Source organism: Phaethon aethereus (assembly GCF_964289735.1).
Source record: "Phaethon aethereus genome assembly, chromosome: 10".
Lineage (NCBI taxonomy): Eukaryota > Metazoa > Chordata > Aves > Phaethontiformes > Phaethontidae > Phaethon > Phaethon aethereus.
The window spans coordinates 15,237,455-15,262,753 of NC_138586.1; the positions used below are offsets into that span (position 1 = coordinate 15,237,455).

At 45.7% G+C, this 25,299-nt stretch overlaps 1 protein-coding gene across 1 annotated transcript in view; it reads left to right on the forward strand.

Annotated features, from left to right (window-relative positions):
* DOCK11 (dedicator of cytokinesis 11) overlaps nucleotides 1-25,299 on the forward strand; it is a gene marked incomplete at its 3' end in the record, with an annotated part of 89,436 nt that overhangs the window by 16,320 nt on the left and 47,817 nt on the right. Inside the window, exons 2-22 of the mRNA XM_082004097.1 lie at nucleotides 3,120-3,236; nucleotides 3,457-3,546; nucleotides 4,264-4,346; nucleotides 5,479-5,548; nucleotides 7,381-7,476; nucleotides 10,507-10,641; nucleotides 11,884-12,061; nucleotides 12,509-12,588; nucleotides 13,163-13,246; nucleotides 14,652-14,792; nucleotides 16,431-16,640; nucleotides 17,022-17,144; nucleotides 18,136-18,218; nucleotides 19,776-19,898; nucleotides 20,080-20,156; nucleotides 21,998-22,182; nucleotides 22,285-22,350; nucleotides 22,518-22,610; nucleotides 23,012-23,135; nucleotides 23,814-23,935; nucleotides 24,408-24,494. Coding sequence (XP_081860223.1) covers nucleotides 3,120-3,236; nucleotides 3,457-3,546; nucleotides 4,264-4,346; nucleotides 5,479-5,548; nucleotides 7,381-7,476; nucleotides 10,507-10,641; nucleotides 11,884-12,061; nucleotides 12,509-12,588; nucleotides 13,163-13,246; nucleotides 14,652-14,792; nucleotides 16,431-16,640; nucleotides 17,022-17,144; nucleotides 18,136-18,218; nucleotides 19,776-19,898; nucleotides 20,080-20,156; nucleotides 21,998-22,182; nucleotides 22,285-22,350; nucleotides 22,518-22,610; nucleotides 23,012-23,135; nucleotides 23,814-23,935; nucleotides 24,408-24,494 — 2,367 coding nt within the window. The remainder of the gene's footprint in view (nucleotides 1-3,119; nucleotides 3,237-3,456; nucleotides 3,547-4,263; nucleotides 4,347-5,478; nucleotides 5,549-7,380; nucleotides 7,477-10,506; nucleotides 10,642-11,883; nucleotides 12,062-12,508; nucleotides 12,589-13,162; nucleotides 13,247-14,651; nucleotides 14,793-16,430; nucleotides 16,641-17,021; nucleotides 17,145-18,135; nucleotides 18,219-19,775; nucleotides 19,899-20,079; nucleotides 20,157-21,997; nucleotides 22,183-22,284; nucleotides 22,351-22,517; nucleotides 22,611-23,011; nucleotides 23,136-23,813; nucleotides 23,936-24,407; nucleotides 24,495-25,299) is intronic.

Genomic DNA, 25,299 nt, shown 5'->3' on the forward strand with positions numbered 1-25,299 from the left:
TGTTCTGTGGGGTCCTGCCTGGTCTTGTGGGGTGGCTGAGCTTTGGGGATGCCTAGCCCCAGACCTGCAAATGGGAGAGCAGCTTGTGAATGTCCTGTTAATTCACATTATTTTGCAAAGCTTAGCAAATTTTCAGAAGGGTCGTGTTATCCTGAAGTAAGACCAGTGTTTCAGATGATTAATGAAATTCAGTTAAGCACTTAAAGAGCATGAGACTAACTGGGAGAAAATGGATTCCTTTTCTCCATCTATTGGGTTTTTGGGACTCCTATTTTACAGATGATGTCTGTCTTTTTCATGAGGTTCCCGTGCAGCTTGGGTCCTGGATGCAGGAGCAAGAGGCGTTCCACATGCAGTGAGGCTGGCAGCACGCCGCACCGGGGCTGGCAGCGTTCACCACCATATGCCCCAAATCCCCCATGGTCAGGGGAGCCGGGCTGCAGCGCCCGGCCGCTTTGGCTCCCAGCGTGGGCTCTCTGCTGAGTGACCTTTGTCCTTCCCACCGGTAATCTGGCGGGCTTCTCCCGCGATGGCTGCAGTGCTTGTGCTGATGCTAACACGGCACTGAGGCTTGCGAGGTTTCTTTCAGGACTGCGAGCAGTGAAGCAAAGTTTCCAGAGAGCGATTAAGGGGGAACTGCTTCAGGTACCTGAGCTAATCCATGCTGAATTCCTGCAGTGTGGAAAAGAGACATTTTAAATGCAAAACTCTCTGTGGCAGGGGATATATTTTCCCCAGCCAAGAGTATGAGCTTCTTTGTGGACAGCCAGAAGCACAGCAGAGAGGGTGCTCGGCGAATATCACTCTGCCCAGAGGCTTGCATGGGACCCAGGCGTCGCTTATATTAGTAAAATGGCCCTTAATTGCACATAGGCTCTGTGCTGTCCTCCATCAGATAGATGCTGGGCTGTCATTCTGCTGCTGGGATTCAGTCCTGGGAAACACGTCGTGAAAAGGTGCCCGCCTTGCATTTCTGAAGTGCTGTGGGGAAAAGCTTTCATCTCAGTTTTACTTTCTGAACATATTAAAAGCTCACCAGTTGTACACTTGGGACAGAGGAACGGCCTCTGCTCGGTGGGACTGGTCCTTTGCATAAGAGAACCCAGAGGCAGCCCAAGAGAGGTGACTGCCTTCGCTGCTCCAGCCCAATGGACAGTCCAGGTGTGCTACAGACCCTGGATTTTTATTTTCATTTCACCCTGTACCAGACTATGGCAAAAAAGGAAAGAAATTTTTTTTTTTCAGTTCTTTGGTTTTTTTTTAAAGGTACTGGTGTATTAGAAGATATCACCATACAGAGATTTTCTGCAACATTTCAGAAAAATATTAAAACAAGATTAAAATATGACCATCCCCAAATAGCTCTTTCCTGGGGCCATTACCCCCTCGTGTGACAACCGCCTCTCCAAAGTCCTAGCACCAGCTCCACTTCAACACAGGAGATGCTCAGCTATTAAATCAAACTCTGGCTCACATTTGCTGCAAAGGGCTTGGAAACGTTACTTAATGCATCCCAGAGACTCAGGAGGCAAAAGCACAGGACAGAAACCCTTTGGCTATGATTGGTTTTGGAAGAGCAATATTGATTTCTTGACTTATCTCACATAGGCAATATTGGGCTGTTTGGATGCTTGGTGGTGCAGCAGTTTACCCCGTGTGTATATGGTGCTGAGCTTTTGATCCTCATTTTGGAGTAATTTTCTCAGGCTGCAGGTTTTGCTGTCTTCAGCAAGAGACCTTGTACTGGTCTCATTTTGAACTCAGCGAGCATGTTGCGTGAATAGTTCATAGAATCATAGAATCATTAAGGTTGGAAAAGACCTCTAAGATCATCAAGTCCAACCATCAACCCAACACCACCGTGCTCTCAGGTCTGTGTCCTGAAGTGCCACGTCTACACATTTTTTTGAACACTTCCAGTGATGGTGACTCCACCACTTCCATTCAGCTGGGGGGGGGCTGTAAATTTTGCTGCCAATGGGGAAACATCTGACTTTCCTCTTCCGAGGGTGAAGAGCCCAAACACACCATCCTGCAAGGGTGTTACCACCAGAGGCATGTGCCATCCAGGCATCACGAGGCTGCTGGAAGGGTTTCATAAACTCTGTCTGTGGCATGGCCAGGCATCAACAGCCTCTTGGTCAAGATTCAAAACAAGGCAAAGTGGATGTATCCAAACTTGCTTCCCCTTTTCTTATGACCATTCATATACACGGTCACGGGTTTGCTTTTGGTGTAAAGTTTAATTTTCACAACTGCAGTGCCAAATGCCTGACTCTTGCTTATGAAATCTGAAGTCTAGGGCTGAACAGCTGAGATGACATTTTCCTACTTCAGAGGTTTGTGGTTTTTTCACTTTTTTTAAAGTTCTGTTTTCTGGACTTGTAACATGGACAAAAGTACTGCAATAACCAACATAATGGCATTCTCCTAATAGTTTTTATTTGTGACTCCAGGGATTTTGGAGAAGTTCATCTGGTTTCCCAGAAATGTAAGTCAGAGCAAAACCAGGCCCCAGATTTTTCCAGCCTTCAGCTGTGGCTGAGGTGTGATTTGTGGACAGGGCTTTCCTGCCTCTCCAGAGGATGCCGCTCTTCTTTCCACGGGGCAAGATTCCTGCTCTGGAGGTCGTTGCAGCCGGCTTGCTCTCATCTTGCCTGCGGCACATTTCCAGGGAGAGCACGACTCTCATCAGCTCTTCTAGCAAAACCAGCTTCGAGCTGAGGGGAGCCAGTGTGGGATGAGCTGCTCATACATAAAGATGCTGAAGCTTGTAGCTGTTAAAGCTGTGGCCTGTCCAGGAGGATTTCTTGCTCTATTAAGAAATTAGAGACTGTGGTGGGACCAGAGCAGCACAATGCTTTGTTTCTTCCCATAGCTTATTACCAGGCAGAAATAAATTAACCCCTCATTTCCCTCTCTGTAAAACATGCACATCAGTGGTTACCTGCATCACATGAGTATCAGATTGCTGAATTAACGAGCAGTCCGTTGGTAACATGGTTTGAAATTGTCAGGCTAAATTAAACACAAGATGTTAGTTATTTTATATATTTTATATATATGTAAATTTTATGTATTATATATGTAAATTGTATCATTTTCCATTTTTCCTGCAGGAAAAAACTAAAGTGGTTGAACCCTTAGACTATGAGAATGTGATCCTTCAACGCAAAGTTCAGATCTACAGCGATCCCCTCCGGGACCTGCTGATATTTCCAATTGAAGATGTATCTGTGAGTTTGTGCTGGCTATTTCTCATGTTTGAGGCTCATCTCCAGTCCTGCTTACCTTGGAAAATTTCCACTGTTAACCACATGTTGATTTTGGCTACATTACTGACACATAAAACTGAAATGACCCACTGGTGATTTGGCCCACCACATTTATTTAAAGCAAGTACCAAGCTCTGACGACCCAGTTTGAACTGACACCATGTTCTCTTTTTCCCTGCAGATCTCAGTCATCAGTCGACAGAGAAGGACTGTCCAGTCCACAGTGCCAGAAGATGCTCTAAGGAAAGCTCAGAGTCTCTTTGTCAAAGAGGTGGGGGCAAAAGTCCATGCAACACCTGCCTTTAGCACTTTCTCCCTTAGGCAAGATGCTCTGCTGTAGCTCCTGGTCTGTGAGGCTGCAGATCACTTAGTTTTTCCTGTGTGGGAAGCACTGGCCACTGGCAGCCTTGCTGCACGAGTTAGTTCTTGCACGTGCCTCTTGCGTGGTGCTTCTTTCCAGTGGGTTTTGTACACAGACAAGGTGTGTGGCTTTGCACTGCCTGCCTGAGCTGCAAGGTGAAGGCATGCAGCAGGGCAAGGGGTGGACTGCACAGCCTCCCCGGAGCATCCCGAGTGCCACGGGTTTGTTCTGTAAAGTGCTCTCTCAGACCATTCCCTCCAAGTGCCGTGGAACTAAATGCCAAGTGGTGGTCGATGTTGATTTAGATGTCTATTTTCTGAAGGCAGAAAATTGATGCTTTCTGGAAAATTGTCCCCTCCCAAATCACTACTCCTTTCTTAAACCCTTGGACCGATGTAAATACAAAATCAGTAGCTGTGTGGCAGGCCAGATGCTGTGTGATTTTGTCTCTGTGCTGAAAATGTTCCTTACGAAATTCTGTATTGCAATGCAAAACAAGTGAAGCAGCTTCTTCACACCCATCCTACTTGTGCTTACCTCACCCAGCAGTCTGTAACCTTTCAGACTTGTGCATGGTTTTGATTTGCTTGGCATAGCTTTCAAAGAGCTGTATTGTTTTCCTTTCAGTGCATTAAAACCTACAGCTCAGACTGGCACGTGGTAAACTACAAGTATGAGGAATACTCAGGAGACTTTCGGATGTTGCCATGGTAAGTGTCGCGCTCCCTTGGCATACTAATGCATGGTCACAGGACTGGGGTTTGATCGGGCTTAGGAGAAACAGTCTGCCCTTTTTCCTGATGCCTGTCCTACAAGCAGCCTCCTCTCCAGAGGTATGTCACTCTGAAGGTTAGAGGTTCAAGTTATCACTCTTGTTGACACTCAGCTATGTCAGGGAGATGCTGACAGTATTACCAGCATGGGCCAGTACTTCACACCCTCTGCACCAGCGTGCAAACAGCCCCCTCCATCTAGGATGAGGACGGACTACAGTCTGGGCACGTGGCAGGATAAATAGTGTTGGCAGCGTCTGCTCATCCCGAATCGGGAGCCTTGTTGTCCCCCTGGGCTGAAGTTCTCTGCGTGCTAGACGCGGTGTTCCCACGCCGAGCAGATCCTCTTTGTGCCTCTGTCACTGAGATGTTGTGTTACAGCTTCAATCTGGTGGTGTAGTATCGCTGTTAATGCTGGCAGTGCTCTGACATGCCAGGCTGCGCCAGTGATTCCAGCCCCAAAGCTAATCGGGTTTTTCAGGCAGGCGTATGCATCTTGGATTTCTGCTGGATTGTTATTATCTCAGTGGTGGCGCCTGCTCTGCTCTCACTCCCCGGGCTCCGTGCGTGTCTGGACCACTATTGAGGCTGCTTGTGTGCTGGCAGCTTTGTTAAGTGCTTTTTCTTGTTAATTGGCTGAAGTGAGTCTGTCCTGAGGATCTCGCAGGGAAGTGAAGCAGCAATGGGGCAGCACTGTTGATCAGATCATATTAAAATTTGTGAATAATTTTGCAGTCTGATCTTGCATCCTTTTTAGCAAGATGGAAGATAGACTGGCCTGCTGCATCTCTGTGTTGTATAAATGCAAGTCAGCAAAAGCTCAGCAGAATCAGACAGCTAACAAGGAGAAAGCTAATTACATACTGCTTATACTTAATATCCATGAAATGCACTCAGAAGTTAGCTTTCTCCAGCTGTAAGGGTCTGTAGGTTTCTTCCGCAGGAGGACAGTTCTGCTGTGCTCTGTATTCTGCTGTTTGGCTATTAGTTCTGGATCCAGGATCCGCTTGCTGGCTTGGAGGACCCTCATTTCCCAGTCATTAAAAATGAAAATGTGTTGTGATTTCAGCAAATCCTTTAGGCCAGACAAGATTCCAAGCCATGTGTTTGAAATTGATGAAGACTTTGAAAAGGATGAGGTAAGGAGATTTTTTTTTTAACACATACTACGCTAAGATCTGTTAAAAAGAAGATTTCACAAGGCAAAGTCAGAATTCAGTTCCCAGGAATGGTTTTCTGGTGACATGCTTCATACTGTGAAGATGGGACTAAAACTGAGACAGCGATTTATTTCAAAGTGTGACAAGATAATCTCTTGGTTCCAAGGGTCTCCTAAATTATCTGAAAGATTAGCTGTAATATTTCTCATGTTTTTTTCACTTGAGATGCTGCAGCAGTGGAAGAGAAAAAAAGGAAGGCAAACACTTACTAAGTAAAATTCTTCATTAAGAAGACATTAAGAAGTTTTAGTTTACGATGGGAAGAGTTTAGCCCAGCTGTTTAAAATCTACATGGCACCAAGATGCTGCTGCTGAGGAACTTGTAGAGGAAAAGGGAAGTTTCTTGCAGAGGTGAAGATTTGAAGGGGCTGTTTCATGCACATTTCTGACAGTTGCTGTGTATGCCCCAACACACCTCAGGTCTGGACTGGGACGGCTTTTTCTTAGACGGAAATGTATTTTCAAGTTTGGCCCTAATATTTTTTTGGCTGTGGTGTTGGTTTGCATTACATTGTTAACTTGAGCTGTTACCTCTTTAATAATAATAATATAATTTGGGCTGGAGACAGAGCTGTGCTGCATGTTTACCAGCATGCCTCTGAAAAAAGCAAAAGGACAAAAAATGTTACCAAAATTTGATGGAGACCTTTTTTAATTCCTGTCAGTTTCCCAAATACTCAAACAAGTGAAGTTACTGATGTTGGTTGTGGAAGGGTATTCGCGGCGCTTTGGCAGATATTTTGGCATTTATCTCTTTTGGCACGGCCATATCTAAAGGATTCTGTTACAGTTTCCTGATGGAGCATTTACATTAGAATTATGTAATGGAAATTCAAGTAAAAGATGAAAAAAAGGTGAACCATTATAAAGGAGAAATCATGGGTTGTTCCTTTATTTCCTTCCCAAGGAAATAAAGCATTAGACAATTTACTTTGTCGTTGGAGGTTTGACAAGAGAAGAGTGAAAACCTGCAATTTGGGATGCAGAGGATGATATAAAGCAGTCCCTTCATGGCTCGTTGGCAGACAGTCCAGGTCCACCTCTGCTGCTGAGTCACTGGAAATCCCAGGGCGAGTTTTTTTCACCAGTCTGGGTTCTCATTTCCCTCCCTGCCTCCCCAGCGGAGGTCACAGTTAGGTATGGATGCAGGGGCCTTCTCCCTTTCTGGGACTGCAAGCCAGGAGCAAAGATGGAAACCCCCGCTGGTACGCCAAGATCAGCCTGATTGGGTCACTTGAAACTTTTTGTTTTGATAAATGTGAAACCAGTCAGTTACATTTCAGCTGTTGGGGTTTGGTGGGTTTTGCCCAAATTTAAAATGGAGAGTGGATTTATACAAAAGGAAATGACAAAACAAGTCTGGAGTTCTGCATTTTGCAATTTTCTAAACAGACCATTTTGAAAATTTTCTTCTTCCCCAGGTTTTTGAAACCCTGCCTAAGAACCAACGTGTGTTTCCTCATTGCAAAATTGCTGTGCAGCTCTATCAGCGTAGATGTAATCTTTCTTGTTTAAAGGTGACCCAAACTAGCCTGGTTTGCCTCTTTCTTGGAAAGAGATAACCCTGAAATTTTTTGTAATAACACTGTACGTTCAGCTGTACATGCTACACGCACATTCTGTTACTGTATTGCTGTAATTAAAACTGTATTGCTTTCCGGGGTGGATGTATCCCTTGTGTCCGAGGGGAATTTTGCATGGGAGGCAGTTCACCTCATCTCCTCTTTTTCTGACCTTTCGCTCTCTTTCAGGACTCCTCATCCCTGTGCTCCCAGAAGGGTGGTGTGATAAAGCAAGGCTGGCTGCACAAGGCAAATGTAAATAGCACAATCACTGTCACCATGAAGGTGAGTTTGATCCAGCGTTATGCTAATTGTGAACGAGGCACGAGGTTAAGTTCAGACCATGTCTCTAAAGCTAGCAGGAGTGCAATGGGTGGGTTTGGATGGGCATCAGCCCTTCTTGTAGAGTATCCCATGGTGGACTGGCAAACCCAGTCTGTTAACAGCTTTTGACCCTTCCCTCCCCAGAATATAAGACCAATACACTTCACATTGTGACAGGCACGCTGAACAAAAAGGCGAAGCATGTTCTAGTCAACCAAGATTGTTTTCTGAATGAGCAGCTGAGGCCCAGAAGAGGAAGACAATTTAAATAACTGAAACAGCTATCCTGCAAAGAAGACTTTCTGAATTGATAGTTTCCTTGCTGGTAGGATATATGTATGGAGACCAGTTTTAAATTGAAATGACAAGTCTTTGCTTTAAAAGCAGGGGTGATATCATTGAGGAGATAGAGCATTACCTAGAAGCAACAGCTGCATTGTCTCCCGTTCTCCACTGTACGTAATCCGGCGTGACATTGCTTAGATTTTGCATGGAGGTTTTTAGTAGTTCCACCACAGGTTTTTGCTGTGGCAATGAGCCCGTCTGTTGTTCCACCATGCAGCTGCCTTTTACAGCATAGAGAGAATATTAGGGAGTTATGCTCAACTGTGCAGCTGAAGGATGGCTGCAGTAAGGCTGCTTTGTAAGGATATTAGTAAATCTCAAAAAGCTTAGTTGTTCTGAGGCTCAATTCAACGAGTTATGCTTTCATGAGAAGTGGAACAGGACCGTTTGTAGGGCTAATTTTAATCTGAATTTTAAAATTACTACTTATGAGCTTGAAGGCTATAGACAGAACAGTCTGATCCTCTGCTTTTCTGAGCAGCAAGGTTGAAGCCATTTCTGCTCCAGTAACTTCTGGAGGAGGTATCATACATGCTCAAAGCAGTGAGTTGGGTCTGTTCTTGACTGAGTCTCTTGTGGTATTGCTGGCCTCATGTGGTGTTGTTGGCCTCAGTGCCCAGAACCTCAGACCCACCTTTCAGAGATGTTATCTGAACTACACTGGCTTCAGTTCAATTAATAAGATCCACAGAGTCTCTCATGAAACTCAGATATCAAAGTACTGAAAATCAGTAGCCATTTTCTGAGCTGGTCCTCAGCACTTCTGTGTCTTACAAAACACCTCCTAAGGCACATGCGAGAAATCTGAGGACTTTGAACGTCTTCAGCCTTATCACCGCTTTGAGAGGCTGCTGTGCTATCACAGGAGCAGATGTGTCCATCTTTTGAGTGCTGGTTCTTTCATTGCTGTGACGTGCTGAGCTGTTGGTACCTCACACTGTTGCTAAGCGTGTACAGAATGTATGTTGCGGTCAGCCAGCCCACGAGCAAACTGTAATTAGGCTACAGCTGCCAACCTTTATTTCAGTGTAACCTTTCCTTTGCAGAGAACTTCCCAGGTTTGTCCCAGGTCTCTTGCTGTCTGTTCTGCAGCGTGTCAGTGTGCTGCATTATAACCATGGTGTCAGGATTTTCTCTCTTTTTTTCTTTCATCTCTGCCCAAATGGACTTCCCCCACCCTCTAGCCATCCCTCTCCAATTGCAGTGCTCACCAACAGCATCTGTAGCCTGATCAGAGGGGATGTTCTCTCTGGTCCTAGGTTTATAGTATCAATTTCAAATGATCATAGTCTTCTGACAATTATTTCTGACAGCAGTGCTTACAAGGGGGGAAGATCATAGGAATAGTGTTTGCTGCTTGATTCTGCATTCCCTTTTGAACAGAATTCAGAAGATGCAAATGGTTTAGCATGAAATCCCATACCCACAAGGGATATCAACCCTGTAATATCTAGTGAGAGATCTATCATGCGCTTCTGTAGCATCCACTGCCAAAGTTTCTGAGATTGATTCAGTGAAGTGCTAAATCAGTGTTTAAGCTGGCTTAACACTTAGCATAGTTAGCTTTCCATGTATTTTTATGCTTTGTTGAACTAAGGGTTTAGTTAAATCTTACAAAACTTAAAGCTCAACAACCTTGGAGTATCTCTACAGATAACTAGTCATCTAAATGACGCCAGAAGTTACCTTTCAGAGGGCTTAGGTTGCTATTCAGAGTGCAATGCTCCCTTCCAGTTCTGTGGAAGTGAGTGGTTTTATGGAACGTGTGCTGGTGTCAGTAATGATGGGAGCAGGAAATTACTAGTAGTCTCACATCTGGGATGAAAAATGCTGTGTTTATTCATAGATCTTCCAGACAGGCAGAACAGTGGAAATACTCACAGTGCTGCTTGCTCCGACTTCCTTCATGATTCTCCTAACACAGATATCCAGCAACTGTGAAATGTGCCCCACTCCTTACAGGCCTGACAGCATACGGTGCTACCATAATCGCTGCCAAAATGTTCTCCTGAATTATAGTCCAGTGTCTTTCAAACATAGAAACACTTCTCCCAAATTTACTGCTTTTTGAGGTGAGAATTGAACACGAAGCCAAAACCAGTTCATGAAAATAGGTTTGTATAAAAAAAAAACAAAACACAACCCCACAAAAAAAACTAGCAGCTGAATGGATTACAGTGTCCTTTGGCTTGCATTTGAGTGCTAGGAGTTTCCACATGTCTGAACCAAAGTATTCTGGACAATTGCTTTGTAATTCTAACTGAGGTCTTTATCAAAAAGGCTCTGGAAATATCTGCTCTAGGGTGGGATGAATCTTTAAGTGATATGCTGATCTGAATTTACCATGCAACATTACTCTGTAAAGATAAATGGAGCCAGCTGAGACAAGCGGGAAACCCTGGGGCTTTTCTTTAGATGGACAAACTTATAATAACAAGGACATTAAAATTAAAGAAGATGATGAAATCTCTCTTTATAAAAACAAGTCATATTCAAAGGGGTGAATCTGTAACACTCTAGACTCATCAGTGTTTCTTATTAGAGTATTGTTTCAATAGCAGGAGGACAGATACTGAAACTGTGGCTGTGGTTTGTGATGTACAACAGAGTGAACACTTGCATGAGCCAGACTTTGTGCTTTTGCAGGTATTCAAGAGGAGGTATTTTTACTTGTCACAACTCACAGATGGCTCCTATATTCTTAATTCCTACAAAGATGAGAAAATTTCAAAAGAATCCAAAGGCTGTATTTTCTTGGATGCTTGCAATGACGTTGTTCAGGTAGGTGTGCTTTCTGCATGGTTGTACATGGGCTTATGCATTGCTAGCTCCGAGACAGACATGCTCCCTCGAGGTCTGTGCCATCGAGGGGTGAAGGCATGGATTTGCAAACTAAAGAGCTGGTTTGCTCGGTCAGCTAATCTGATTAAAAGGCAGGCAAGGTGTTTCACAAGGGTGCCTTACTTTTGGCCAGGAAGACAGCAAGTGGAAGAACAGCTTTCAGAGTAAAATGGAGGCATTTCATCGCGACCTCATCTCCTGACTCCCTGCTCTGTCCATCTCCTTTACCTGGTTATTGTAGGTCAGGTGCCTTCCAAGACACCCTGAGGGTTGAAGCCAGTAAGTAATTGGTGTGACTTAGTCTTGAACGCCTTCCTCCTCTGTTCACTGCTCACACCAGCTTCTTGTTTCTTAAGCTACATCCCGATAGGTCCATGCAAACATGCAGCCCATTGGGACTTAAGACCTGCAAAGGGCTTGTAAGGTTTGAGGAGCAAGGATTTGCACAGGGCTTAAACCTGGGTTTGCTTTGTTATGCTGGGAGTGAAGCGCAGCAGTGGATTGCTGCTGTGCCTTCTGCCGTTGCTGTCTCTGCAGAAGCTTCAAGCACCGACTGTGGTGCAGCTGGTACAGGGCAGCTGAAATTACTCTGGCGGTTTGCTTCAGCATGGATGAGTGAGAGTTGTGCGTTTCCATTTATCTTTCTGAACACAGTAGAAGCAGTAGCGCACGCCTCAGTGACATACAGGATGTACTTCCCAAGTTGCATCAGATTTGCTTTGGCTTCTGGCTGGAAAATGCTGTTTAAAGGCCAGCAGAGCTCACAAAAGTTGCATTGAACCACTTGCTTTTAAGACAGATGCCTTCCAAGCGTCGTGGAGTGCAACATTACTTACTGTGTCAGACAAATCCAGTTCCTGGCTTCTCTGAGTAAATATTAAAGGTCTGGCGACATAAGAAGGTGCTTGCTTCTGCTCCTCAGTGCAGTGTCTGTGGTTCAGCCTGGCTTTCTTCCACTTTCAGAGTAGCTGGCAACCATGAAGCTGCATACTGCTCAATTGCAGCCATGAAGCCCTTTGTGATAACTGCAGGAGAGGCACTGTGTCAAGGAGGGTGCTTGCATTGTATTTCACGGTGTTTCAGTTCAGGATGCTTTCACAGAGGAGCCTTACGGCAGGTACTGTGCTGAGTCGTAGAGGAAAATGTAATACAAATCTTTCTCTTTCTTATTTGTTTGTTCAGTGTCCTAAAATGCGCCGTTACGCATTTGAACTGAAGACAATAGACAAGTACAGCCACTATCTTGCAGCCGAAACGGAGCAGGAGATGGAAGAGTGGCTGGTAACTTTGAGGAAGATCATTCAGAGCAATACTGAGAGTTTGGTGCAAGAGAAGAAAGATACTGTGGAATCTGTGCAAGGTCAGTTTATAAATAAACACCTACCTTCACCCTTCTCCAGCAGGATGCAAGCAATGTGCCTGGAGAAGTGTGTACTTTTCTTTCTGGATTAACAGCAAGAATTGTGGCTGACACATGATATCATGCAAAAGAGCTTAGTATAATATAGAGGATAGTCTGAGGAATAAAAGTGGAGGGAAACATGACCCTTCCTCTGGATGGGAAATCCATGGCAAAGTTTCAAGACTCCTGGAAAATTGGCTCCATGCTTAAGTTCTGCTTTGGAAAGACCTCACAGGCTCTAATAGTACACTCTGGTACTAGTAACGTATGGAAAAAATCTTACTCCTGAGGAATGGAAAAGTCTCTGTAAACTGTTTCTGTGCTATTGTAAGCAAATCTTGCAGGATACTTTCTGGCAGAGTGGTGCTCAGTTGTTTTGAACATCTGTTTTTTGTGTCCTTGCAGATGATGAATCAAGCACGCAGGGAAAATCAGAGAACATCCTGGAGAGCCTGGAGAGGAGCATGCATCCGGAGCTGATGAAGGTATCGTGTTTGCTGAGATCACTCTCCCAGCCCATAGCTAGTTCTCTCCACCATGTCCATAGAAAGGGTTTTCCACTTTCTGTGTCTTCAGCTCTGGGGGAGCTGGGCAGGCACAGAGTGCTGGTGGGGTCTCTGTTACCCCATCTGCCTGTCTCACGGATGGAGCTCCATGGTTTGAGGCTGCATGCTCCTCACTTCCAAGTGTGGGGCCCTTAAGGAAAAGCCAAACTTAGAGTGAATGAAGGGCTGTTGTGGTCAGTACTGCTCATTCCTTCTCTGCAGGGGTGACCGTCCTGGCCGTGAGGGCAGAGGGGCAGTTAGGTGGCAGCTGCCTCCTATTTATGATCCAGAGTGTGGTCGCCTACTTATGTCTGCTTTCTCCTTTGGCAGAGCCACATTGCTTTACTGTCATTACACCGTGTTGGTGGCTGCAGCTGAGAAGCCTTGCATCATCTCACGTATCACAAAGGGAACCTGAGAAATATTTATTTTGTTTTGCTTCTATTCTTTCCAAATAATGAATGTTTGCCTCTGTGTGGTCAGGCAGTAATATCAATGCTTTCCTTTGTCCTAGTACGGAAGAGAAACAGATCAGCTGAACAAACTGAGCCGAAATGATGGAAGACAAAACCTCTTTTCTTTCGACCCAGAAGTCCAGGTAAACATCCCCATATTCGCAAATGTGAGGTTTTGTTCTCTGTGTCGTGCCACCCCTGTTCCCTTGCGTGGCCACAGCATTCGCCTGCAGAGGTAGTGTGTTTTTCGGTGGACTGGAGAGCAGAAGTGCAGCCCACGTCCCTGTCAGTGAGAGCTGAACAAGATGTCGATGCTCAGGTGATAGCTCAAATAAAGGGAAGACTTGCAGCAGCCGCACACATGGCCTCCTTCCAGCTTTGCTGGCTTCTGCATGATGCATCTTGATGTTGCTGGATTTCAAACCGATCATCTGGGCCTCTGGGAGGTTCTCATGGTTGCAGAAGCAGTAGAAGTGGTATTGCAAGGACACCTGCAACTCTGTGTGGGCTCTGCATGTCTGGAGTAGGAAGCGGTGGTGTTAAAGACCATGCCAGGAGTTTACAGGGAGAGCCTCAGTCTTCAGGGAGTTTTCAAATGTAGGGGACATACAAACAGAAAAAACACCCTGTGCTCTTCTATGCACTGGAGTAGGGGTTCACTGAGTATTGGCTTGTTTTCCTCTTTGACATCTTTGCTGAGGTCTCTGCCAAGGTCCAGGTGTGGGATTTCAGTGGAAAGAGCTGCAATTGTTAACACAGTTTGAGAGAATTGTTCCAAATTATTTCATAGATTCTCGTTCTCCTTCTGGCATGCTTTGGCTTGTTCACACAAGTGAAAAAGAACATTCTGGTTTAACAAGGAAATGTAATTAGTCATTAAAAGGTTTAGTTGTACAAAATGAGCTTTTCTCTTGGCACTTCTTTAAGATCTTTAACATGAAGTAGATAAGCATCCAGGAGGCTTTTTTTTTTTTTTAAGAGGAGCTTCGAGAAGTTTCCTATATTTTAGTCAGCTAATAAAAATGGAAATACTGTTCAGTGTAGAGCATCTAAGCTATCTATTTTACCTAACCAAATGGTTAGGCTGAATTCACTGCCCTCCCTCTATACCCAGAGCTCTTCATTCTGGTGTGGGTCGGTTGGATCTGCTATAACACTGGATATTCAAAATCACTACCCCAGTCAATGCTGATGTGTACGTGCATGCTTGTATGGCTGGTGCTAAGGAAACTGGGAGCAGGAACATATACCTACAACGTACTTTCCTCTTTGAAAGGAAACAGGGGAAACAATGGGAAGAGTTTCCCAGAATCAGATTAACAATTGCAGCCTATTTTGCTGAAATTACTTGATTGTGAGATGTCAGTGCCCTAAGTTTGGCATGCAGGTTTCTGCAGGATTTGAGGGGACAAAACAAATAGGACTATGCCAAATTGTCACTGAGAGATGTGCTGGTATTTAGGGGTGTTTGGTAGCTCTGTGTCCCTTTCATTATTCAGGGGGTTATTTTCTTTTTTAATGAGACCAGATTTGTTGTTTGCTGTCTAGAGGCTAGACTTCTCGGGGATCGAGCCAGACGTGAAGCCATTTGAGGAAAAGTGCAGCAGGCGCTTTGTGGTGTGCTGCCAGGACTTCTCCCTCAACCTCCTCGCTCAGCTCAGCGACAGGTCGGACGGAGGACCCACCAACGTAAGGGGAGCTCTGGCATGTCCTGCTTTCTCATCTTTCTCCTCACTGGCAAAAAAACCCCTTGGCAGATTAATCTGGGTGGATAAAAACATCCCATTTTGCTATAAGCTCCAATGGGACCTGGGCAGGCAGTGGCTGCTGGCCCAAGGTCATTGCAGGATTTGTCTGCCTTGGTATTTTGGTGCTCAAAAAATGTATTTGGGAGGGGTTCTGTCCTGATGTGCACCAGCCTTCCAGGAACTGGGACTGCTGGTAAACCAGCAACTCAGTGGCATAGGGAATGAGGAATGTTTGTCTGGATCCCTGTGAAAGTCCTGTTGGTAAATGATTAAGCTCCATCTCCAAACCACTCACTGCTGTGTTTTATTTCATTTCCCCTAATGGCAAGGGATTTCCCTGTTCTGAAACCTTCTGACTCCCAGCCTAACTGTATTCACAGCCACTTTATTATATGCATTTGTTATTGTGCCAAAGTTGTGCAAAGCTCTTCCTTGTATTTTCTGAGCCTCTGATGTTTGTAAACAGCTATTACATCTCTCCTTAGCCTTTTTTCTGCCAGACTGAGCAGACCAGGCTCCTCCAGTCTTTCCTCCCAAAACATAATCCCTATTATCATGTCCTGCATTTGCTGTGGCTGGGGTCAAGCCTTCATGCAAGGGTGCCAGAGCAGCAGATAGCATCACAGGGGAGGCTGCAGTCCTGGCACTGACCAATCTCTGCTGATGGTACTTTGCCTGATGCCTGTTAGAATTGCAAAGGCTTTTTTGTAATGGTTTCATGTTGGCAGCTCACAGCTAGTATACCAGGCTCGTTCTCCTCAGTAACTTCCAGTGGAAGAATGCGTCGCTGATAGCAGAGATTCTTGTTATTCATCCTTAATCAGGCCCAGAGTCAGACCTAATCAACACATTTTTAGTATTGATGTAATGCCCCCAAGTTATGCTGTAATGTCCTGGACACACTACAGTCTTATCTACAGGCCTTCACTTTTATCTTTACATGGATGCATGCCTGCTAGGATCTTTGAATAAAAAATACCTGAAATTGTTGCCACTTGCTTTGTGCTGTCAAGGTCAATAGCTACAAATAAGTTGGCAGATTTTGCACATGGAGTTCCTCAGTGGTGTTAGCCTTGTAATTTTGCTCCTGTGCCACCCAGCATATAGCAGCTGAGGAATATTTTGAGTGTCTTGCAGAGCTGATTGACTTTGGACAATAAGTGAAGTGGTCTTTAGCACGTGAACATAAACACTCTTAAGTTGATTTCTTTCTCATTGCAAAGGATAAACAGCTCTAACTGATGGATTGGGATAATATTTTCCCCCTAAATTTCATAGTTTATCATTTATATAAAAAACCTTATGGATTTCATTCTTTATATTTCATTGATGGTTTTAAAGTAGCTTTGTTCAAATTGACTAGATCAAAATGCAAGAAGATGCAGGGGAAAATGGTTTTATGTATTTATAAAGCTAATAAACATGGATCGTCTGTAAAAATTCTGTAAAGTGCTGGTGTACAAAACTAAAGGAACAAACAGATGCAGAAGGCAACCCTACCAGGGAAGGCAATGCATGTGAATACTCTTAAGCCTGTAACACGCATTTTTTTGACACATATATCCAATCAAATTTCCAGGTTGAGCCCTTTTTCCTAAGCTTGGCATTATTTGACCTGAAAAATAATTGCAAGATTTCAGCTGACTTCCACGTGGACTTGAACCCTCCATCTGTCCGTGACATGCTGCTGGATAATTCTGTGTCTGGAGCAGAGGGTACCGAGGGACGTTCGCCGGGCGAAAGCCTTGTTCACGGAGTCCCCGCGTCTTGCCTGCGCTACATAAAACGGGTGAAGAACTGACTTTCTCCTCTCGTTCTCTGTCTCCATTGAAGCTGTGGCTGTTCAGTAGCATTGTGGTGTGTTGTTATCTGGTGTGTGGAGAAGCAGAAGTCAGCTTTTCTCTCGAGCTGTGGGGTTTTGTCATGTTTTGGTCAGTGTCTCAAGCTGATGATCGCTTCAGGCTCACTGGCAGCAATAAGCAAAGCACCAGGCAGTTTTTCATGACTTGGCCATGCTCAGGCCTTGTGAGCCCACATGGCCCATCCACAGCAGCAACCAAAGCAGGGTCTGTGTGGGTTGTGAGAGGGGACAGTGAGATGACTGGGACCAAACCCAGCAGTGTGGGTAGGGAGTCCTGCTGTCTGACAGCCTACTGTCTATCTATTGCAGGGGGTTTTCTCCGTGACTGACCCACATGTGGAGATCTTCCTGGTGGCCCGTGTGGAGAAGGTGCTGCAGGGCAGCATTACGCACTGTGCAGAGCCGTACATGAAAAACTCAGACCCGGGGAAGGTATTGGATGGGGCCATGAGACTATTTGCTTAGTGATGCTTGCTGCTGCTGCGAGGAGTACTGTGGTCTGAAACATGGGTTGTTTCTGTTGCTTTTTATCTGCTTTCTGGCAAATGCTGGTCTTCATCCATTGTGCTACTTGTGCTGTTCCCAGGCTGGCTTCAGCTGGGCTGTCCTGGGAGAATCATTTCCTTCCTCTGGAAGAAGGCAGAGGGTTTTTAGAAAGATCCAAGCAGTTGGGGCAGGGGGACCTTTCCCCATTACACTCCAACAAGGCAAAGCCTGGGCTGGCAGCAAAAACATGGGACACTTTATCCCCAGAGAAAGTGGCTGCACTGCTACGTGGTTCCTACGCAGTGTCTTGGACTGGTCCTGGCTCACACTGCCTGGGAACAGCAATCTTTTAGTAGCAGCAGAACATGGACTTCACCCTTTATTCTGCTCAACCTGCCTCTGTCTTGCTCCGTGCAGAGTGCCATGATCATATGAGGGAACTTGTGCAAAGAGTGGTCATTGGTCCTGGTCCTGCTGGCATCAGTCTCTGCATGCCAGGTGGAGCTGATGCTGCCTTGCTGCAGCCAGTCAAAATTAGTTCCTGGAAAATCAGTGTATGGAAAACTTGGTATGTGATGGCCTTCCCTCGGCACATGTTGTAAACCTGTACAGGATAAGCCAATTACAGTCAGTTTTGGAAAATAACTACTAATACCCTTTGGAAAATACTAATACCCTGACAGTTTAATGCAGAATCAAAAGGAGTTTTAATATGACTGTGCTCACAACATGTTTGCTATTGCTTTGCAAAAGTAATAAATGTGCATGGTGTGATGTGACAGGGATGTCAACTGCTCCAACGACTGTTGCGTTGTGTGCCTGGGGAGCTGTGTATTGTGGAGTACGGAGAGTTTCCTCTCCTCAGAGAGTGCAGCACTCTTTACTCCCTTTCCAGGGCAGTGTGGGAGAACACGCTAACCTCTCTTGTGTTTTGCAGACTGCCCAGAAGGTCCATAAGGTGGCCAAGCAGGTGTGCAGCCGTCTGGGGCAGTACAGGATGCCCTTCGGCTGGGCTGCCAGGTTAGTCACCTCGGCCTGTGCTTTGGCCATGGCAGGAGCTGCCGCCGCGAGTTATCCGGGACACGATCCGGCCAAGTGGGCGAAGGGCCAAGTCAGTGAATTTGCAGCTGAGGGCAGAATCTGTCTCCAATTCCCAAGACAGAATGGAGATTGGCCTGAAATGTTCTATCTAGAATTAGAAACAAAATATTAAAAAGTAAACAGTGCTGGGAAGACAGTAACCTTCCTGCTGACCTGTAGCTACTTCTATCAGGGTGGAACATTCCTGGGGAGGAATTAGCCCATCCCGTGCTACCACGGGAATCAGTGCAGAAATTCCCTCCTGGCACCAGCCATTGCCGGGGACAAGGATGAGAGTGGAGGAGCTCCTGGCCTGAAAGTGGCAATCAGCTGGGTTTTGTCTCCCATCTTAGACTCTGCTTTAATTAATGTTCTTGGGAATGACTGAAGATAGTAATCCCGTTCCATCACTGTTCTTTTACTGTGACTGATAAAAGTACATCCCTTAAATCTCACGTCAGAGGAAGGCCTAAAGACGAGTTCATCCCTCTGCCACTGCCTCCTATTGCTAAACTGCTGTTTGGTGCTGACAAAAGCGATAATAATGACATGGGAACACCAGATGACTGTCACAGTGGGCTGGGATTTGGTGGTATGCAGCTTGCAATGTGTATTCATAGAGTAGAGTAGAGTAGAGCTGGATTTTCCTGTGACACTGGCTTCTCAGCTTCAGGATGGTATTTTTGGGATGCAGCTCTCTCCTAGGAGCCAGCACACAGCCTGCACAGTGCCTCAGCTCTCTTTCAAAGTGGTGCCTCAGGCCAACAGTGGGCTCTGCATGTGCATTGGCTTTGACGCACTTCAGATTTGTTCCTGATGGGTAAAGAGCTGCATTTGGAGACCAAGGACTTGAGGGGCCAACAGCCTGTTGTGGGGAGCTGTGTTGCTCTGCATCCCTGGAGCAGTTTCTCTGAGGGTTTCAGAGAAGCTGTTTGCACAGAAAGGGAGTACAGATGCTTTAATGTTCCTGCTGTACACAGACACCCACACCCTTTATATTCGAGGTCAAAGATGCTGGTATTCATCCAGGGCAGAGTCAAGTCTCCTGATGTATGGAAGCTGGTGTATGTCCTGAGACAGGTCTTCATTGCACACTCCTTTCCTAGGAGGATTTCCATGCTCTGACCCCATGTGCAACTAGGAAGATACTCTACCACATGGGTGGTAGTGGGAGGGGATTGAAGGACATTCATGATTGTGGACCAGGCTTGCAGCTGGGCTGGGTCCATACTTCTCACGTGGCTGGAGAGAAGGGAAATAGATGATGTCCCATCCAGTGGGACATGGTGGACAATGTCACATGGTGGATTGTAGTCCATGTGGTGTCTAAGCACCACATGAGGATGGAAGGGCAATCAGAAGGTCTGGCTGTGTTCAGAGCAGTCACAGGCCAGTGAACCCCTTGCCTGATAAACTGCCCTTCAGCCTGACATATCAAAGAGCCCAGTGTCTGCATGTTTACCAACATTTAAGAAATATGTCTCTTCTTTTCTGCAGACCGGTGTTCAAAGACTCCCAGGGCACTCTTGATGCTGAAGGAAAATTCTCGCCTCTGTACAAGCAAGACAGCAGCAAACTCTCGACTGAAGATATGCTGAAACTTTTAGCAGAGTATAAGAAGTAAGTGTAAGAGACTGGTGCAGAGGCTGAGCAGGCATTTTAATATACATGTTTAAACAGTTAACCGTAAGCATGAGATGACAATTTCTAAAATACTCAGAGGGTGACAAAAAGCCCTGCTGATGTGTTCCACACCTGAGTTTTCAAAGTTCACACTCTTGTTCCTTTCTCTCAAATGCAGACCAGAGAAGACAAAACTACAGGTCATTCCAGCCCAGTTAAATATCATCATCAAAGACATCCCACTAGACTTCACAAGTAAGGATCTTGGATCTTAAAATAAATGCTGATGGCTCTAGCCTCAGGAGTTAACACTTCTATGGGGAGTTTTGCTGTTTCATTAACAAGAGGTTCTAGGGGCTGTAATGAGTAATTCAGCACAACCCCCGACTTGCAAGTCTTTCTCATGGATTCTTTGGAGGGATGTGGTCTAAGTGCAGAGGTTTACCTGAGGGGTGCATCCGCTTTGCAGTTTGGCCACCACGTGTTAAATCTAAAGGAAGCCACCTGCCTGCTTTTGCTGTTAGTGTTACACCAATCTCGTATCACATTTTTGATCCATAACACCAGAGGGCTTCACAAACATGGTCAATGTGATTCTTCACTTTGCATTTAGAATCATAGGATCATTTAGGTTGGAAAAGACCTTTAAGATCATCAAGTCCAACCATTAACCTAGCACTGCCAAGTCCACACTAAACTATGTCCCTAAGCACCACATCTGCACGTCTTTTAAATGCCTCCAGGGATGGTGACTCAACCACTTCCCTGGGCAGCCTGTTGACAACCCTTTTGGTGAAGAAATTTTCCTGACATCCAGTCTAAACTTCCCCTGGTGCAACTTGAGGCCATTTCCTCTCGTCCTATCACTAGTTACATGGGAGAACAGACCAACACCCACCTCGCTACAACCTCCTTTCAGGTAGTTGTAGAGAGGGATGAGGTCTCCCCTCAGCCTCCTCTTCTCCAGGGTAAGCAACCCCAGCTGCTCCTCCTAAGACTTGTGCTCTAGACCCTTCACCAGCTTCACTGCCCATCTTTGGATACACTCCAGCAACTCAATGTCTTTCTTGTGGTGAGGGGCCCAAAACTGAACCCAGTAGTGCAGCCTCACCAGTGCCAAGTACAGGGGGACAATCATTTTCCTAGCCCTGCTGGCCACACTATTTCTGATGGAGGCCAGGATGCTGTTGGCCTTCTTGGCCACCTGGGCACACTGCTGGCTCATATTCAGCCAGCTGTCGACCAATACCTCCAGGTCATTTTCCACCAGGCAATTTTCCAGCCACAAAGAAACTGAGGCAAAGAAAGGACTCGTGATGTGTTCAGTGTCACTGCATGGGTCTTTGGCAGCTCCTGTCACCAGTTCTGTAGTCAGGTCTCCTGTCTAAAAAGCTTTTCTAATGGACTTAATTTTTTCTGTTTTTTGAAAGGCCACCATTCAGATGAAGTCTCCCTCATGGTGGATGTGAGTGTCAGTCAATTAGGTGGGGCTGGTGCACTGGTATTTGGAGGCAACATAACCATCAAACATCTTTCTGAAGCAGAGAGTGGAAAAGGACTGATGCAGTGGGACTGATGCTCTTTGAGATGTCAGTCTCAAGTCATCATCTCAGTAGCCTGTCTGCTTCAGTCAGGTGATGTTTGCATGATTTATAAAACAGTAACTTAATGGCTCAAATTCCTGGAAGCCTCAAGGTGCAGGCCTTGGGCAGAACAGCCATCTCTGCCCAATGATGGATAGTTCACGAGACCTTTGACCTTGCCCAGAGCTACAGGAAAGTGCCATTTCTGCAGTCCCCACTGGCAAGAAGAGCAGAGCCCCATGGTGACTGTGCACCCACCCATCTTTTCTCAGTATTGCTAATGCGGTGGGGGACCACAGATGTTGCATGATCAAGGGGAGAATTTTTGCTTAATCATTTCAATGGGAGTGGTCCAAGTCCTGCTGCGTCGTCAAAACACAGCCCTCTGATGTGAAGAGAACTGGATGCTTGAGAGCAATGGCAGAGTTTTAGACCCACAAATTTCCTTTCACATGGGCTGCATTTCCCATGCTTGTGGGTTGTGTGCTTAGCCAAGCTTTCCTTCTCTTCTAGATTGTGTCACAGCCTCATATATTCCTATAAAGCCTTTTGAGAAGAGCTGTGAGGACATTGCAGTTGAAGTGGAGGAGCTTGTCCCAGAAGTTGCAAAATACTGTTATCCATTCACTGTCTACAAAAACCACCTCTACGTCTACCCCTTGCATTTGAAGTACGAGAACCAGAAGGTGTTTGCAAAGGTGAGCAACCTGGAGAGCAGGCTGCAGCCAGACTCGGCGTGGTCTGGGGTGATGCTGCTGACCTGTGGCAACGGCTCATCCTCCTGTTCTCCCCCATTTCAGGCAAGGAATATTGCTGTCTGTGTGGAGTTCAGGGATTCAGATGAAGCTGATGGCAGGCCGTTAAAGGTGGGTATCTGTTATTTCTAGGGACCTGGGGCTCACTGCTGTGTACTGTATGCCAGCCAGGCTGAGCAGGACAGTAAGAAAGCACTGAGTTTCCATGCTGTTTTAATTTAGCTGGCTAGCCTAGGGTGGCAGCAACCCTGAATCCAGCTCCTCATTTGTGTTTCCAGTGTATATATGGCAAACCTGGAGGCCATCTCCTGACCACAAATGCGTATGCTGCTGTGCTGCATCACAACCAGAGTCCGGAGTTTTATGACGAGGTAAAAAATGAAATGGTGGGAAATAACAGATTTTTCTGGATGCTACAAAGCCAAGGGGCCTTTCAGGATATCTATTTTCCAGGGCTGGGTGAAATACGGGTAAAAATAATCATCAGCCCTTTGCCTCAGAAGAAGGGGTCAGCAAAGCCAGAGACTTTGTTAATTTTTAATGCCTGTTTGTTTTCTGCTGTCTTTACTGTCACGCTTTGTGCACTCAAATCACACACCCCCATTAATAAGTAATGTGCAAATGTGATGAAAATTAGCCAGGAGTTACTTAAGGTGGGTAAGAATGTGTCTTGTGTAACTGCATACAACCTAGCATTTGTGAAATAAAATAGAAATTAAAATATTACTCCACAATTAAAAATACAGTCTTATCTATCATGATATCATTTTAGATTAAAATTGAGCTTCCAATTCACCTCCATCAAAAGCATCATTTGCTTTTCACCTTCTATCATGTCAGCTGTGAAATTAATACAAAGGCAACATCGAAAAAACAGGACACCGTTGAAACTCAAGGTATGTTCACTGCTTAAATTAATTCTGTTGGAGTGTAACAGTTGAAGATAAAATGAATGTAGGGACATGAAAAAAATATTTCATTAAAACACTAGCCTATCTGAATTTTATTTTTGGAAAGCAATCTAATACAAATCATAGGTCTAAACTGGAATAAAACACAATGTTTTTAGTGTATACTAAAGCTTAAATTTTTGCTGCAATCTGACAGCTATTTCTGCATGTTCTTGACTTGGCTTGTATGAATGGGCCTACTGTCAGTCAAGTCATCAACAAAAACTTGATGTGAGATCAGGGCCTCAGGGGCTGATCTTGCCAACACCAGGCATGTGTAAGAGATTGGGTGCACTCAGGTCCCACTGGTTGGGATGCCTCTCCATTCAGCTGGTCCTCGGGCAACTGAAGGACCCTCATCATGATGCACAAGACTCACACATCATTTCTGCCCCTCCAACCCACTCCTGATCTTGGGTGACCTGTGTCTGAATTTCATTCACTGAGTCACTGGCTAAAACGTATTTTTAACAAGGCTGACATTGTCAATCTCAGCCTTGTTAAAGCCGCTTGCATAACTGTGAGCTAGATTTTCTCAGGGTGAGACACAGCTCTTTCTGGAGCTCAAGCTAAACACGTATTGCTGCATGTCCACTAACACTGGTCCACTGGTTCCCTCCGCAGTGGGATACGCCTGGGTCCCGTTGCTGAAGGATGGACGGATTTTCACCCTGGAGCGGCATTTGCCAGTCTCATCCAACCTTCCACCTGGCTACCTGGGTCTCGGAGATGCAGAGTCACGAAGGGTAGGAAGACCGTTTAAAATGGGCTTAAACATGAAGGGAAGAGGAAAGCTGATGTTTCAATACTACTGTAAGTTCTGGGCTTCTGTTGGCGCTCTGCTCAGCTAGAAAGATCCCTATTGCAGGGCAGCCCCCAAAGCCTGAGTTCTTAGGGATGGGAGAGAGGAGACTTTTAGTTCTGCTTTCCATTGTTACATAGATTGCAGAGAATATTTTTGTGGCAGGCTGGACTGGGCTGTTGCAGATGGTGCCCGCTCTCCTGCTCCCACACAGAGCAGGAGAGTGGGCACATGCTCTGTGTGCATGTCCCCACAGGGACCCCTCTGCCCTGCTGTGGCTGCAGTCATGTCACTGGTGTTTGTGCTGGGCAGGGGAATCCATTCTTCCACCTCAATCCATACCTTCTGACCAGGTGTCTGTCTGCACCTTCTCACCGCAGTCTGAAACCAAGTACTTGAATGTTGTCTGTTCACAGCAGCCCAGTGTGGACACAAAGTGGGTGGATGGAGCAAAGCCACTGTTTAAAATCAGAATCCATTTGGACTCGACTGTTTACACCCAGGTAAGTCAAGCACCTTGTTCTTAAAGACTTTCAACACAAATGCAGAGGAAGCGATTGCCGTCTCTACTACTGCTATGCCATAGGTGCTATGGGAAAGAGGTACCTGAGCAGCACTGAGATACTTCTGTGGCAGCAGGTCTGGGATTACTTGCAGGGATCTGCTTCTTCGTCTGGATGTGATGAGACAGTTGTGTGAGTCAATGAGCCTACGGAGGGGCTGATGCTTTCTTGGCCAATTGCACTGTAACTGGCAGGACCAAGGAAACATTTGAGCAAATGAGCTGCTTGATGATGCAAAAGAGACAAGTGGTGGAAATGGGAGGTTCCCCCAAATATTAGATTGTTTGTTGAGTTTAAAAACAAGTTTTCTAACAACAGCTGACACACTAAAACAAGAGTCATAAGAGTCTTCATATCCTTTTGAAAACAGTGCGGGCTGTTCTACCAAGTCCTCGTGTGTTCTGCCATCTTATGGTAGTGATGGACTTCCCCAAGCTTCATGTGATATGCAGGAAGGATCCCCAGCACATGCTCTGGGGCACATCCTGTCACCGCTGCTCATGGGGAAATGCCCTTGTCAGGGCTTGTTGGCCCATGCTGGATGTAATCAGCTGCATTTACATTCACAGCAACTTGCTTTCAGCACCATCTAAATCTATTTTAGTGTCTTACTGATCCTGTACAGCACTGGGAGCAGTACAGTAGTTCCACTCCCCACCAAATTACATTCCCAGATGCTTTTCAGGGTTAAATAACCCACTAAGTAAATTTAACCTTGGAGGAGGAGGGAGAGGAATGGGAAGGA